Source organism: Phyllostomus discolor, chromosome 8 (assembly GCF_004126475.2).
Source record: "Phyllostomus discolor isolate MPI-MPIP mPhyDis1 chromosome 8, mPhyDis1.pri.v3, whole genome shotgun sequence".
Classification (NCBI taxonomy): domain Eukaryota; kingdom Metazoa; phylum Chordata; class Mammalia; order Chiroptera; family Phyllostomidae; genus Phyllostomus; species Phyllostomus discolor.
The window spans coordinates 103372623-103387181 of record NC_040910.2 but is presented as its reverse complement, the minus strand read 5'-3'; the positions used below and the strand labels follow the sequence as shown (position 1 = coordinate 103387181).

At 64.3% G+C, this 14559-nt stretch overlaps 1 protein-coding gene across 2 annotated transcripts; it reads right to left on the bottom strand.

Annotated features, from left to right (window-relative positions):
• Positions 1-658: 658 nt before the first annotated feature.
• Positions 659-14353, bottom strand: OSBPL7 (oxysterol binding protein like 7). 2 transcript variants are annotated; one of them, XM_028521625.1, is made up of 23 exons: positions 14185-14353; positions 12675-12829; positions 12451-12576; positions 12200-12253; positions 11543-11656; positions 11144-11239; positions 10911-11028; positions 10139-10242; positions 9681-9773; positions 9464-9596; positions 9290-9384; positions 9060-9155; positions 8236-8373; positions 7583-7679; positions 6704-6951; positions 6360-6497; positions 3834-3897; positions 3638-3716; positions 2547-2691; positions 2289-2433; positions 2076-2202; positions 1737-1859; positions 659-1577 (listed from the first exon to the last, which is right to left on the bottom strand). In XM_028521625.1, the coding sequence occupies exons 2-23, from the start codon at positions 12747-12749 to the stop codon at positions 1469-1471; spliced, it is 2517 nt and encodes an 838-aa protein (XP_028377426.1). In that variant the 5' UTR covers positions 12750-12829; positions 14185-14353; the 3' UTR covers positions 659-1468. The 2 variants fall into 2 exon arrangements, with proteins under 2 accessions (XP_028377426.1, XP_035889724.1); XM_036033831.1 differs by having other exon boundaries at positions 874-1577; positions 8236-8370; positions 14185-14335.
• Positions 14354-14559: the final 206 nt, after the last annotated feature.

Genomic DNA, 14559 nt, shown 5'->3' with positions numbered 1-14559 from the left:
ACAGCCTGCTCTAAGATGCAGGAGCAGCCGCATGGACAAGGGGATGAGGGTCTGAGGGAAGACACCTGGCCAAGATCCCGCAGCTGTGACCTAACAGCTGGCCCAGCCCAGGTGGTGGGGGAGGGGAGAAACTGCACGCAGCTGGCCCTCTTCTCAGCCCCTTCAAGTTGCTGCCTCCCTCCCACCCTTTCTTGACCGCTCACTAATCTGGGGCGGGGGGCGGGGGGCATGGGAGGCCCAGACCTGACTGGGGATGCTGGGTGTGGGGGTCAGCACTCTGTGCCGGAGGGTGACAGGGACCACACAGTTCTCTGCTGGGGTGAAGAGTGTGGAATTTTTGTCTAGGTACTTAGAAGCAATGGGTGTATCTGGAGCAGGTACAAGGTACCATTTTTCTCTTTTGAAATCTCACCCCGAAAGCCAGCATTGCCCTGGACGTAACTGGGGGCTCCGAGGCCACGGCAATAACCCCGGTGAGGGGCCCGGCCTAGGCCAGGTGTCATTGCAGGAAGGGCCAGAGCTGAGGGACACTTGAGGTCTGTGGGCAGGATGTGAGGCCGGAGGGAGGGAGGCATCAGCTTGCGAGCCCCGGCGAGTGGGCGGCTGTGGGCCACTGCCGAGCCTGAATGCACTTGCTGGACAAACAGTCACAGGCCAGGGTCCGGGACAGTCTTTATTGGAGCTTGGAATGTGGGAGGCAGACTGTGCGAACGCGAGCAGCAGTGGCGGACGCCCGGTCCGGGCCGTATCAGGGGTCCTGCTCGCCTGCGAGCAGTGCACAGGCACACGCGCACACTCACTCTTCCACACAGACAGGCACTCGCATGCGCGCTCACGCACTCACTCCCGGTGGCTGGGGGGGACGGTTCTGGGGGGTCCTGCAGGAAACCGCTTGGGCGCAGGGCTGAAGGAGCTGGAAGCCGCAGGTGTTTCGCGCTTTGGGAGAAGGGCGCCCAGAAGGATGAGAGAGATCGCCAGAGACGGAGTGAGGGAGCCCCACCGGGGTAGGGCTCAGGGGAGATGCCGGACAGGGCGGAGGAGGGACGGGTGGGGGCAAAGGCTGCCTGTGCTCCTTCACTCACCCCAACCGCACCGCCCAGGAAGCCTGGGGAGCATCCAGTGTCCTAGGAAGGCACTGAAATGGGGAGCAGATCCTCGAGGGCCTGGAGTCTCCCCCAAGTACCCCAACAGGGAAGAAAGGGGGTGATGGAGCAAGAAGGGTCTTACATGCCAGTTATGGGGGCAACAAGACTGGGGGAGCACGAATCCTGCTTCTCCCCCACAATACAGGGTGGGCGATGGGCTGAGATGCAGCCCCTCCAGCCAGCAGAGGGGGACAGGGCTAGAGCAGGGCTGGGCCTCTGGTCTCCAGGACAGTGAGCGGGAGCCTGGCTTTGCCCCTGTGTCCATGGTGGTGCAGGTGGAGGCAGGGGGGAGGGGCCAGAGCCTCCCGCCCCCGGGGCCGTGGCTACCACAGCACGGCTCCGTCCAGGTTCCCGTAGCCGGGCTCGGCCCGCAGCTGCCAGTACGTGTTGTTAGTCACCCACCACTCCTTCCCACTGCCATCTGTCTGCCGCCTGGGGGAAGAGAGCCAGGGAGCGGGGAGAGTGAGCATCAGAATGGAGGCCAGTTGGAGACGTTGCCTCCCGATGCCAGACCCACTCAGGGCAGGAAGAGGCCGGAGGGGAGGGGAGGGGAGCCCCCCTGGCGGACCCCCAGGAGAGGGCGGAGAGGACCTGAAGAAGCGGGCCTGGTGCACGATGTTGTTCTCTTCCATCACTTTGCGCCTGTCTCGCTGGAGCTGCTCGATCCTTCTCTTCTGGGCCTCGGCGGCCTGTATGTTGCCCTCCTCCAGGTACCTGAGCGTCCAGACCGCCGTCAGTGGGATGCTCCCCTCGGGGCCCCCCAGTCCAAGGCCCCTGTCTCCTGCCCAGCTAAGCCCCCGAACAGGCCCCATTTCCCTGAGCCGAGTGAGGGAAGGAAGGACACAGCCCCAGCCTCACTTAGAACCCACTTGGGGGAGGGGGGTTGGGGGGCTGCGGTTCCAGGGTGGCGCCTGGCTGGCAGGCACTGACCTCTGGTCCGGCCGCAGCCGTGTGTCCGTGGAAGGCAGTGACCGCTTCAGCTCCGCCGTCAGCTCATTCAGCTCCAAGGCGAACTGAGTGAAGCCGAAGTTGCGCTCGTGGTCTGGGGGCATCGAGTCTGGGGGGGAAGGCAGGGGCTGCAGCAGGTGGACTGGGCCATGGCTGCCCTGGCCCTGGCCAGCCCTCCCCGATCACCCCACTTACTGGGTTTCCAGATGCACTGACCGCCAGGCGGGGGCCCCCGGAACAGCCCCTCGTTCCACTTCCCGAAGAGCCGGTGGAGGACACGGCCACTCCGGCTGAACACGGCCCCTTGAACCTCGTGGATGCTGGAGCTCCAGTACTTGGCCTGGGGTGGGGGCAGGGCCAGGGGCTCAGGCAGCTGGCTCCTCCACCCCCTCCCCTCCCCCCTCAGCGGGAGCTGCTGGGCTGCCCCGGGCAGGGCCACAGGCAGGGGCCCACCTTGCAGAAGGTGATCTTGCAGTGGCAGGAGCTGTCCTTCGTGTTCCGGATGAGGACCTCCCCGTAGTGCTCGATCCAGCGCTGGCCGCTCAGGATGTTGTGGATGCAGGATGTCACCTTGTTCCACTCGAAGTGGTCCCCAAACCTGAGAGAGAAGAGCCTGGGGTAGGGGTGGGGGCAGCCGGCCAGCCCCAGGACACAAGAGCTGCCCTGAGCCGGGAGCCCCCCCCCATCTCTCGGAGCAGGTCACGCACGGAGCCCTGACTCGGGCTCTGCCCCGAAGGGCAGCGCATTTACACCACAGAGCGGCCTCCCAGAGAGCACCCAGGAGCACATCCCCACTCCCTCACAAGGCTCCCAAGGGCCTGAGCCGTGTGTGTGTGTGGGGGAGCCACAGACAAGGGCTGCGCCCTGGGGTGCCAGGGACTGCACTGGCCCTGTTCTGTGGCCCTGTTCACCCCCTGCCACCATCAGGGTCACTCACTGGTCTTGTTTTACGGAGCAGAGCGAACTTGGGGTTCTGAGGCGTCCAGTCATTCTGCCACTTGTACAACGACGAAGTGGCAGAACCAGGCCTCCCAGCCAGGACCTCCGACCCCACGCCCAGGCTCGCCCCCACGACCCCCGCATTGGCCTCTGGCTAACTCCAGGGCCTCGCTGGGCAAGCCCCTCTTCTCTGGCTGCGGTCCCCACCCACAACACGAGGGGGACGAGGGTGTTGCAAATGTGATCTGTGACCCGTTCCGAGATCAACTTAGGTTCCGGTATATGTGTGTGTGTGTGCGTGCATGCGTCTGTGTGGGAACGGGTGTGTGCTCACGCTGGCTTGAAGTCTGAAATGCATCTCTTACTGGAAGTCATGGTCAAAAACGTGTGAAACCCACTGCATCAGATGACCTTGAGGAGCCCTCCTCCCAGCTCTACCGAGTCAGATGTCTCACCTTTCTCTATTGGAAATTGGTACAAATATAGAAGCACAGACCCCGCCCCGCCCCTGGCGGCTTCAGGCCAGACCTTCCTGTCCTGGCCCAGCCCGTCCCTTCCCGTCCAGCCTGGCAGCCCACGGCCTGTGGTCTGGGCCCGGCTCTCACCTGGGCAGGCTGACGTGAACCGTCCCCACAGGTACGATCTCCAGGGACTTTCCCCAGAACTTGTTCTTCCACTTCATGTCTGGAGCCGGGTCGGGGAGGGAGGGGGGCGGCAGTGACAAGAACAGAGAGTGAGTGTCCGGCTCCACCCCATCTGCCCTTTGCCCTCGGGGGTACCCCCCACAGGCCCCCTCCTCACCTTGCCAGAAAACGAAGTTCTCAGACTCCGCGTGACACGCCGAGATTGGGGGGTGGTGGGAGACCTTGGTAAGCAAGGACGTTCTCTTGAGGACCCCCAGAATCCCTTACCACCCCACCCCCAGTTCCCCTGTGAGCCAGAGATCAGTCAGTCCCAGGTCTCTGGTCCCTGCAACCCTTGGCAGCCACCCAGATCTCATCGTTTTCTCCTGGTCCACGAGGTCCCTGTGTTCTCCCTGCTCACTCACTCCCCTCTGGAGCCGTCCTTGCCACCCCTGTCCCTGGTGCTCTCCAGAACCCCTGCTCCAGCCCATGAAGTTCTCTAGCGGTGACAGGTGGGGACTCCACCGTGCCCTGCCTGAAAGCCCACCCTCCCACGAGGACCCTCTTCCCTCACCTTCTTCCCCCCAAAGCTGCCATCACCCCCCAGCCTCCACACCACAGTCTTGGAAAACCGTGACCTTGCGCCCCTGGGTACGGCTCCGCCTGGGGAACCTTGAACTGTACCTCACAGCCTGCCTGCCTTGCCTCCATGCCCATTCCCTGCCTCTGGGGCTCCAGCTGAGATTCCTCCCCCACTTCCAGCCCTCCCACCCGGCACCCTGGACAAATCGCTGCCACCACTGGCCACCGCTCCCAGCACCGGGCTCCTCTGTGCTGCCCCCACTCCCTGCTCTCAGGAGCCCCCCACCCTGCTGTGCAACCCAGATGGAGCACACACGCTGAGAAACTTCTCGTTCAACATCGAGTCTACACCTGGGGCCTCAGCATCCCCCAGAATTCTCTGAGGACTGACCCCCAAGCCATCCCCTTCAAATCACACTCATCCCCCCATAATCAGGGCCAGACCAGAGCTGGCAACGCCTCCTACCTCCTACCGTTGGCAGGCTCCCCGCCCTGACCACCGCCAGCCCAGGGCCCCTCCCTTCCTCCACGCTGCCTCCCACCCCTTCCTGCAGGCCCCTCCCTGCTCCTGTCCCTCCTCCCTCCGCACCGCAGTCCTTCCCGCTCTGGGCCTCCGCCCCTCTGAGCAGACAGGTCTCCCATTTCTTCCACCTTACACAGGCAGCAAGCCTTTCCAGTCGCGCACGTGCCTGCTTGTGCACGCACGTGTGTGCTTGTGCACGCACGAAGCACACGCTGGCAGCAGCCATCCCCCTGGGGGGGTGGGGCGGGGGCCCTCTACTGTGCTCACTACTGGGCTGTGAACGCGTCACCCTGTTTTCAAAAGCATTTAAAATCTAACAAACAAAAAATTACCCTCAACCTTTTGTCTCCCCCTCTGGCTGCTACCCGCTTTCCCTCCTTTCTTCCCTCATTTTTTTTTGGGGGGGGGGAATATCCTGCATTTCTTTCACTCTCTCTCTTTCCTTCTTTTTCTTTTTTTACTTCCAATGTGCACTCACCATAATCCAGCCTTGGCCCCCAGCCTGTGTGTGAAACCGCCCTCATCAGGAAGCTAGTGACACCCCCAAGTCCCGTGGCCAGACCGCCCGGCCTCCCCCTCACCTCAGCACTCCTCTGCTGTCCTGTCCCCGCCCACACTCCTCTCCGACCCTCTGTGGGAGCGAGCGGTCCAGGACTCTGCTCGCCCCGAAAGTGCTTTCTCGGGAGCTCCAGGCCACGTGCCCCAGAGCTTACTGGACCAGGAGTCTCCCCAGTTCAGTTACCTCCCTCACAGACGCTCCATCCTGCTAACCGGCACCGCCCAACCCGCCCAATCCCGGACCTCCAAGCCACCCCAGGCTTTCCCCCGTCACCAGCCACCTCCCCACTCCTTACTCGTAGGAACATCCCGCTGACCACTGAGTCATGCCAAGGGCAATACACAAATAGCTCTCGAATCCCCTGTCCGCCCAACCCAGCTGCCACAGCCTAAGTGCAGGTCCTCACCAGCTCGTAGGGAAGTGACTGAAATGGCCTCCTAATGGCCTCTGTGGCCGCACACCGCTGCCCGAGTGTTCTTTATAAAGGGCAACTGTGAGCATGTCCCTCTACCGCTCACAACCCTCCAGTGCCCCCCCCCCCACCCCAGCCTTCAGGACTTGGAAACAAACAAGCCCCCCTTACCTGCACCCCTAGGAGGCCCCTCGGGGCCTGGCCCAGCCTTGTCTTCCCGCCCTGTGCCTAAGCCCACCCCAACACGCCCCATCCCTTCCTTTACACTGTCTGGAATATCCCATTCTACCCGCCCGCTTGGACTCCTGGCGAGCTCCGATCCATCCTTCAAGAAGTAGCTCAAGATCACCCCCTAGTGCCTTCCCAGGGGAAGCCAGATAACCTCCTCTGAGCTTCCCCGATCCCAGCTCTACAACCATGGCGCAGTAACTCCGTGTTTCAAGTCCCACCGCGTAAACAAAGTGGGGAGCTCCTTCCAGTAGAGCCCTCCGAACCTCCAGCATGTGGTCCAGGCCCTGGCACCGTGCCAACTGCCCCCTGCTTTCTCCCACGCCGTGGCCCCGCCGGAGCTCGGGTGCTCCCCTGCCCGCCAGCCCGTGAGGCCAGCCGCCGTCTTCCCCGGCCGCACCTGCTCACTGATGAAGCGGAAGCCTCGGTCAGGCCGCTCACACTCATAGGTCTCCCCCAGGACCGGGTTGAAGGGCTTGCAGCCTGCGCGGTGGTACGTGGAGGAATACGCAGAGACGGCAAAGGCTGCGATGTACACCTGCGGGAGCGGAGGGGGCAGGGAGAAAGCTGCTGGGGGGGTGCAGACCCGAGAAGGAGACGTCCCCCCAGCTGCAAGCAAGGCTAGGGCCCTGGGCTGGAGCTTCGGCAGCAAGGCAATGTCTGGCCGGGGCTTTCTGGGAGGCAGCGTCCGCAGTCGGAAGAGGCAGCCCGCGCTGCCGGCCGAGGGTGGGCGGGGGCCAGTACCATGCGCTCCCGGGGGTCGTCGATGCGGCTGGCCTGGTCCAGCAGGCTGCTGTACTCCAGCTCCTCGCACAGCCGCTGCAGAGTGTTGAGTGGCTCGTTGAGCTGCACAGGCATCGACACCTTGGACAGGTCCTTGCCGATGTTGTTACGGAGTATGTTCCACAGGCTCACGTCAGCCCCGGGCCCACTGGCCGCCGGCAGGCAGCGGCGCCGGGGTGGGCCTGCAGCTCTCCCTGCAACACACACCCCTGGGGCCCCCCACAGCCGCGTCACTCTCTGGCATCCCCGCGGGGCAGGCCCACAGCCTGGCCCACAGCCCAGCTGCCTCCCACCCCAAGTCCCAGTCTTCATGCTCTATGGGGCAGGGCGGATGGGGATCTAATCCCTGACCAGCTCCCAGGGGATTCAAGTGGGCAGCAGAAACCCCGTACCCTAGGAGCCCTTTTTGAGTCCCCACCCGTGCCTCCCCTCCCTTCCATAAACAGAAATCGATGTCAGGGTGCGGATCATTCCACCCATTTTACAGATGAGGAAACAGGCTCCAACAAGTAAAATGACGTGTCCGAAGCCACACTGCTGCAAAGTGACACAGAGGGGCCTCCTCCTTCTCCCTGTCTATCCGGCCCCACCTGACCCTTTCCAGAGGGTTGGAAAGGAGGCTGGCCCCAGGCTGGAGCCTGTCCCGCCTGGAACATTCCATAGCTTACAGCTCAGCCCTCCTCACCTCCTGCAGTCACCTCTGGAGTCAGCGCCCAAAGCCACCCGTCACCACAAGGGCCTGCCTTCCCGAGGGTCCTGGGCTACGCCAGCATTTTCCCACCCACCTCTAGCCCCGCCCTGCCCACTCCCCTCTCCCCTGCCCAAACACCTGGCTGGCACCTTTCTGACAGCGCTCAGCTCCCCTGAGGTCCAGCACCTCCTCGGACAGGCTGGTGGTGATTTCACTGGTGCACGACTCCTCCTCCTCCTCTGAGCCCTGGGCCGGGACAGATGACAGGCCGGGCAGACTGGGCCTCCCCCGGGCAGCTGGGCAGTGCCCAGGGCCTGGCAGGACTCTGCCCAGCTAGCCCTTTGGTGGGAAGGGGAAGAGAATATATTTGGGGAGGTCTGAGCCCTAAGATACTGCCCCGGAAGGCCCTGCACCACCTGCCGCTTTGGGAGAGGGAGGGCCTGGCCCTCGGCCTGGGGCGGGTGGCTGGGGGGGTGGAGTTCAGGGACTTTGGAGACACAAAGGGAAGGGCAGTTGGGGATTACTAAGATTCAGGGGGCAGGGGCCAAGGGAGACCTGGGTCTGAAATGGGGTCACAGGAAAATGGCTGGGGGGCGGGGAGCTGAGGCTTTATCCCCAACAGGGACAAAGCAGAGATTTGTGACCAGGGCCACTCAAGTCCAGCAGGTTGGACGTGTTCCCAGAGACAGCGGCGGAGGCGGGGAGAAAGGATTCGGGAATCCATGGGTTCTAGCCTCTCTGAACCCCACCCTGACATTCTCGGGGTCCCCTCCTCTTACTGCCAGTCTCCCGCCTCCCTCACCTCGTTCTCAGAAGAGCTGGCGGAGAGAAGAACCTCACAGGCGTCAAAGAACTCCGTGTGGGAATCCGCGAGGGACAGCACGCTGCTCTGAGACAGCTGGGGGGTCAGGTCCTGCCCCTTCATGTACAGAGCTTCCTGCTGTGGAAGCGGAACGGGCGTCAGGCCGAGGACTGCTGGGCTTCCCCCGCCTGGCAGCCCCTGCCTGGCAGCCCCTGGGGAGGGGCACCCTAAGCAGGACAGAGCCTGAAGCCTGTCGGGCAGGAGAGGACGCGGCCAGGGCGAACTCAGTGGCACAAAGGCCAGCCTGGGGGTGAGGAGACCCGGGTTCCACAGTCACAGCTCGCACCTCCTGGGTGCCGACTCGGAGCCTGGCTCTGAGCCCTCTGTGGGCGTTAACTCCGTCAGTCCTGACACCCCATGATGCATAGGTGCACTTATGACCCCCACTTTGCAGACGAGGACCCTGAGGCTCGGTCACAGAGTTGGCTCCACGGAGTAGGGCCCTGGAGTCTCTGCTCAGAACCCCTGGGTCCCGGCTCAGCTGGTCCACAGTGTGAGGGCCTGGGCCTGACCAGGAGACTGTCTGAGTCTCAGTTTCCTCCTCTGTGAACTTGAGGGCAGGAACCACTGCCTCGAAGGCCCCTGAATCCAGGGAAAGCCTTCTGCACACTGTGAAGTGACGTGGCTGCTGCCGACGTTGTGTGAAAGAGGTCGGAGCTAGGATCTCTGGGCCGTCTGGGGTCCGAAGACCAGCCACGCCTTCACTCCTGCCAGGACAGAAGGCCCAGGAGGAAATGGTTCCCGAAGCCCACCCGGGCTCCTACCTCCTCAGGGTTCAGGGAGCTAAAGGAGTCAGCTGTAGTGTCCGAGGAGGTGGACAGCGAGTGGAGGCGCCTTGGGCCCGCCGAGGCCTCGGAGACCTGCAGGGGAAGGGGGAGGGGACAGGGCGCCCGCAGGCTGAAACCCTCCCTGCCCTGCCACGCCCCCACCCGGCCCCCATCTGTGACCACTCCCAGGCCTGCGGTGGGCTGGCCGCCCTGTCGTCAAGCCTCACCCCCGTCCTGGACAGCTCGGAACCCTGGTGCAGGTCCCTCAGTTGGTCCCGTTCGGCGGTGAGGGCAGCCAGGACGCTGCTGAGCGAGCTGTGCACTGCGGAGGGGGGCAGAGGTGGGCGTCAGACCCTCTGCCTCCCCCGCCTGCTCCACGCCGCCCTCCTGCTCGCACTCACCCTTTTGGGCCAGGGCCCAGAAATTGCGCTGCAGGTGGGCATAGTCTGGGGGTGGCAGCCCACGGGGTCCTGAGTGGTCCCGGGACTCCAGGTATCGAGAGAGGTTAGGAACAGAGCCGTGGAGACGACCAACCTGCGGGCGAAGGGAAGAGGTCGAAGGGCACAGCCCCCTTCAGAGCGCCCCACCCCAGGGCCTGGGGTCCGCGCCCTGCCACACCCGCCCGATGGTGTCGTCCTTGGCGAAGCTCTGTGTGCACCACATGCGGCTGGTCCGTTTCCCCTTCTTGGGTCTCTCCGTCGTCACTGAGGCCTGGCAAGTGGAGACGAGGGGAGTTTCACTCTCAGGATGGAGAAAAGGGACAGCGACCACCAAAGCCGGGAAAGAGGCCGGTGGCCACAGAAGATAGCACAGAAACAAGTGACATCTTGGAGGAAGAAGACTGACACCCTGGCAGACAGGGGGAAGGGGTCCCTCCGAAGGGACAGAGAGACAACCCGGGGCACCCTGGACATAGGAGGAGGGGTGACTATAGGCAGACGTGTGCCGCCCCTGGAAACAGTGGTGACATACGTGGGAGTGGGGACCGTCCCAGGGAAGGGATGGGATGAAGGCGGCAAGCAGGAGCAGCACCCCTGGGCAGGAGCCCGCCCCCCACCGCCCGCCCCGGGCCTCACCTGGTGCGTGGGGATCACAGGGGCCGAGGGGATCCGGTGCAGCGACTCCAGGCTCTGGAGCAGTCTGTGCAGCTCCTGGAGCTTCCCCTGGCACTCCGAGAGCTCTGCGGGAGGAGTGAGTGAGGGGTCCTCCCCACCCTGGCCGGGCACCCCAAAGTCCATCTCCCAACTGTCCTTCTCCCTTCAAAGACGACACCCAGCAGCCAGGGAAACCCTGACACTGTCTGTCTCCCTCTCCCGCGATCGTGAGCCCAGTGCTGTTCCCAGGTCCCGGGTCCCAGCTTTGGTCTGGCCTCGCACTGGTATCCGGGAAGCCGGCACCCCAGTCTCCATGGTTCCCACACCGAGAGTTACCTCTGCGGCCTCTCTCCTTCATCCTCAGGGGTGTGCCCCACCCCCCACCCCCCGGGGCCAGCATCACAACCCCGACTCCAGGAACCCAATTCCAGAGCACCCCTCCCGGGCACCATCCCTCCCCGGATGGGCATCTGGAACTCCTCCTCCGTGAGGCCTGGCCCTGTGAGGCCTGGCCCTGTCCATCCACACGCCCAGGGCACAAGCCCCGCCCCCTCCATGAGGCTGGGGCTCCCAGCCCAGGGCCTGAGGGGCCGATCAGCAGGGCGGCGGAGGCTGTCTCCCCCATCAGGCTGGGGCTCCCTGAGGCAGGGGTGGAGGCAACATTTAACACGTTCCCCTTCTTCGGCTGCAGACGCCCTCTAAACCTGACAGCGCGGGCCCTACCCGCTGGTGCACGCTGCGGGGGGGGCCTCACCGTGAGAGCAGCGGTCTAGGCCATCGCTGCCCCTCAACCAGGAGGACACCTTCTCCCGAGGTCCGACTCCAGGGAGAGCCGAGGCACTGACCGCCGTGGGAAGCTGGGCACCGGTAACCTGTGTGGCGAGTCAAGGGTCAGGACGATGGCGCCCGCCTCGCGGGGTCTCGCTGCTCCCTGAGGCCGCTGCACTCCCTGAATCCCCACGTCTCCTGCCCCGGGGCCCGGCTCACCTTCCGGTGAGTGCTGCTGGGCACCTCCAGGCGCGCGGCCAGGCGATGGGCACGTAGCTGGGCCACCCAGCTCTGGAACAGGTCCTGGGATTTGATCTGCAGAAGCGTCGGGGAGGGCATGGGACACATGGAAGGGGAACTCCTTTCCCAGGGCGGGACGGCGGGGCCCTGGCCCCTAGGTGGGCAGGCTCTCTCCCACGGTGTCCCGCTCACACCAGGGCCCCAGTGTCTGAGCCCTCGGTTCTGTGTGTGTCCACCTGACCACCAGCAGGGGCGGCTTGCCATTGGCCATTGGACATGAGGGCAGCTCCCTTCCTGTCGAACTCAGGGACAGACCCTCAGCCCCTGGGCCCCTCTCCCGTGTGCCCCAAACCACCGGCCGGCTCCCAGGGATGTCACCTTGAGGTGGTAGATGTTGTCTTCGGTGTCAAGGTCAATGCGCTGGGCCTTTCTGTTGATGGACATGACAGACAGTCGGACATCGATGGAGCCATGGAGCTTCCCCTTGGTGATCTGGGGCGGGGGCGGGGCAAGGGGCTGGTTTTAGACCTCTGGGCCACGGAGCCATCATGTCCCTGCCGCGGGTTCACCCTCAGGCCCAGGTCACAGAGCTGACAGGGACCTCTCTGTCGTCCATCTGTGTACAGAACTCAGAAGCCATGCTCTGAGCTCCAGGAAGCCACAGAGCAGGGACGTCTACCCCCGCCCTCAGGGGCCTGCAGGCCGGGTTCCAGGCCTCGGTTCCTTATCCCCAGCACGAGAACGGGACAAGGCCGGCGATGGCGAAGCTTCCCTGTCTTAGGCACCTTTGTGCCGGGCACTGTCCTGGGGGCCCTTACCAAGAGGGCAATGACCCTACAAACAGGTGACCGCACTGTCCCCCTCTTAGAGATGAGGGAGCTGAGGCCCAGGGAAGACGCTTGCTCAAGACCCCACCCCCAGGAGCAGTGCACCGGGACTCAGGCCCCGGGGATCTGGGGGATGCCAGAAGCCCCCTTCCTGCCCAGGGCATTTGGGGCCAGACCTCTCCCACAACCCCGCCAGGCGCTGACTCACGTCTTGCCGAGTAGTCGCGTAGTGAAGGATCCCGTCCTCAAGCACAAAGTACCTCTGTGACGTTGCCCAGGAGGAGCAGGACGCAGGTGAGGAGGAGAAGAGGGTGTGGGGAGAGAGCAACCGTACACAGGGACTGTTCTCCTTCTCGACACACACGCGCACATACAAACACACCCAGCACTACCCAGCAGCCCCAGCACCTCCCCATTCTCCCCGGAATTGGGCCCTGCCCCCTGCCCTGCCCAGCCTACCTTGTGCCAGCCCTTCAGAGGCCACTTCCTCTTCTTGAGGAGGTGGCCTTCCTGCCTCTCCGGCATGGTACCCTCCACACCCCGTGGGCCCCGGGGCTCCTCCACCACCTCCCACAGCTCGGAGGCCTGCAGTCCAGGACAGAGTTGGGGGGCGGGGGTTGCAGCTGGTGAGGCCCCTTTGTGGCAAATGGAACCCACCCACCGCCGGCTTCCCATCCGCAGACCTGCTGAGCGCTGCCGGGCTTGGCAGACGGAGTGCTCTCGGACAGCAAGGGAGGGCCCCTCTCTTGGAAGTCCATGGAGAAGGGAGTGGCCCCTTCCTGCTGAAGACTCAGAGCAGGGTGGCAGGGGAAGGATGTTGCCTTGTCCTGAGGGGGTCCTTGAAGCAGGAGAGAGGCTTCATCAGCACAGACCCCCTCTGTCACCCTCCCCACCTCCAATCTCTCTCCAACGTCTGAGATGAGAGTTCATTAACACATCTTCCGCTCACCTGTCCCGCCTCTCCCGAGCCTGGCCCTGCCCCGCCTTGGTGGGGCCTCCCTGCCTCCACCCTCCCGCAGCCACTGTGTGTGCTCATTGACAGAGAGAGAACCAGAAGTCCACCCGGCCCCACCCTGAGCACACATTCCTGGGCTCCAGGAAACACTCGGTGTTTTCTCTGCAGGGATCCCCAGGGGCGATCAGAGGGGAGGAGGCAGGGGAGTGAAGGAAGAGGCTCTGAAAAAGGGCCAGAGGAAGTCAGAGACTAGGCAAGCAAGACCTCAGTCCGGCTCCTCTTCCTTCGAGACCCTGCACCCCCACCCATGGCTTGGAGACTCCACTGCCACGCCATGACCCCCCTGCAGAACCCCCCGACCCCTCTATCCCCACTCCCCACCAGCAGGTCCCTGTATCCTCTAGTTCTTAGGCTCCCATCTTCTACATGGGGAAACTGAGGCCCAAGACAGCCCCCATTGCTCCCTGGGCCTCCTCCCATCCAACAGCCTCCCCTAGGATGCCCACCTTGGACCCTCAGCCTCCCCGTTCCCTTTTTCATCGTCCCAGTCCTTGGGGCTCCTGAGCAGCACTGGCCACCCAGGCAGAGCAGGGGACTGAGCCCAAGGAGACAGCGGGGAAGGCGGGGAGGAGGAGAGGTGGCCGAGAGCATGCCCAGGTCTGCACGGGTCCCGCAGCAGTGCCCACAGGCGCCCTTGGCACTGGCCCTGGCCGTCCTGGCTCCACCAGGAGATCAATAATGCATGAGGCTGTGTGTGTGTGGGGGGGGGGGGGGGGCGGGGTGTGAGGAGGGAGGGGACCGGAGGGGCGAGGTTGGCCTGAGGCTGGGGAAACAACCTCAGGTCTTCTGATGGAGCCCACAAGCACCTGAAGAGTTGAGGCCACAGGGAACAGGGACACCGTGGAGCAGGGGTTGGGGGGGCAGGGGGGCGGGGAGACAGGGGCCCATGCCACCGGAGGCTGGCCCAAGGGGGAAAACTCCTGCATCAGCCATTGAAAGTTCCCCATCTCTCCCGGTGTTGGGGTATGCCTGTGCCCTTTTCCTGGCCCTGTGGGGTCCTGGCCTCTCCCCGCTTGCAGCTGGAGGGGGAGGCTCTGTCACTACAGGGTGTGGGGTCGAGATGAGCCAGGTGGGTGCCCTGTCTCCACCTCCACTCCCGCCCCCTTCTCCGGAGGAGCAGACCCAACAGCTTCAGGTGGCAGGAAGCCCTCTGGGGAAATGCCAGCGTGGCCCCTTACCCCAGGGTCCATGGACACCCGTGCTCCTTGACCCACACGGCCGCTCTGCCTCTGAGTCACCGTCTGGAGTCGCCCGCTCCCGCTCCCTCCTCACCGAGCTGAGCAGCGGCAGCAGCTGCTGCAGGAACCAGGAAGGAAGGAGACAGCGGAGCCTCCCCTCCAGCCGGATCTCCCCACCTTCCCCCTCCCCCGCTCCTCCTCCCGCCAAGCTCCGGGCAGCCGCTCAGCTCTGCCCCCCTGCTCCCCGGAGGACTCAGGGCCGAGGGACTCCCCAGTGCTGAGGGGGCCTGGGACTCGGGGCAGGGTCCTCGCCGGGCACAGTTCCGGAGGGATCATGGAGGACTGGGGAGTTGCTGGCTTAAGGCCAGCGGTGAT

Coding starts and splice junctions, on each gene's coding strand:
- OSBPL7 (XM_028521625.1), bottom strand. CDS start 12,749: ATGGACTTCCAAGAGAGGGGCCCTCCCTTGCTGTCCGAGAGCACTCCG. Junction 11,240..11,542: donor ACAACATCTACCACCTCAAG/GTGACATCCCTG, acceptor ACGCTTCTGCAG/ATCAAATCCCAGGACCTGTT. Junction 2,203..2,288: donor TCAGTGCATCTGGAAACCCA/GTAAGTGGGGTG, acceptor CTTCCCCCCCAG/ACTCGATGCCCCCAGACCAC.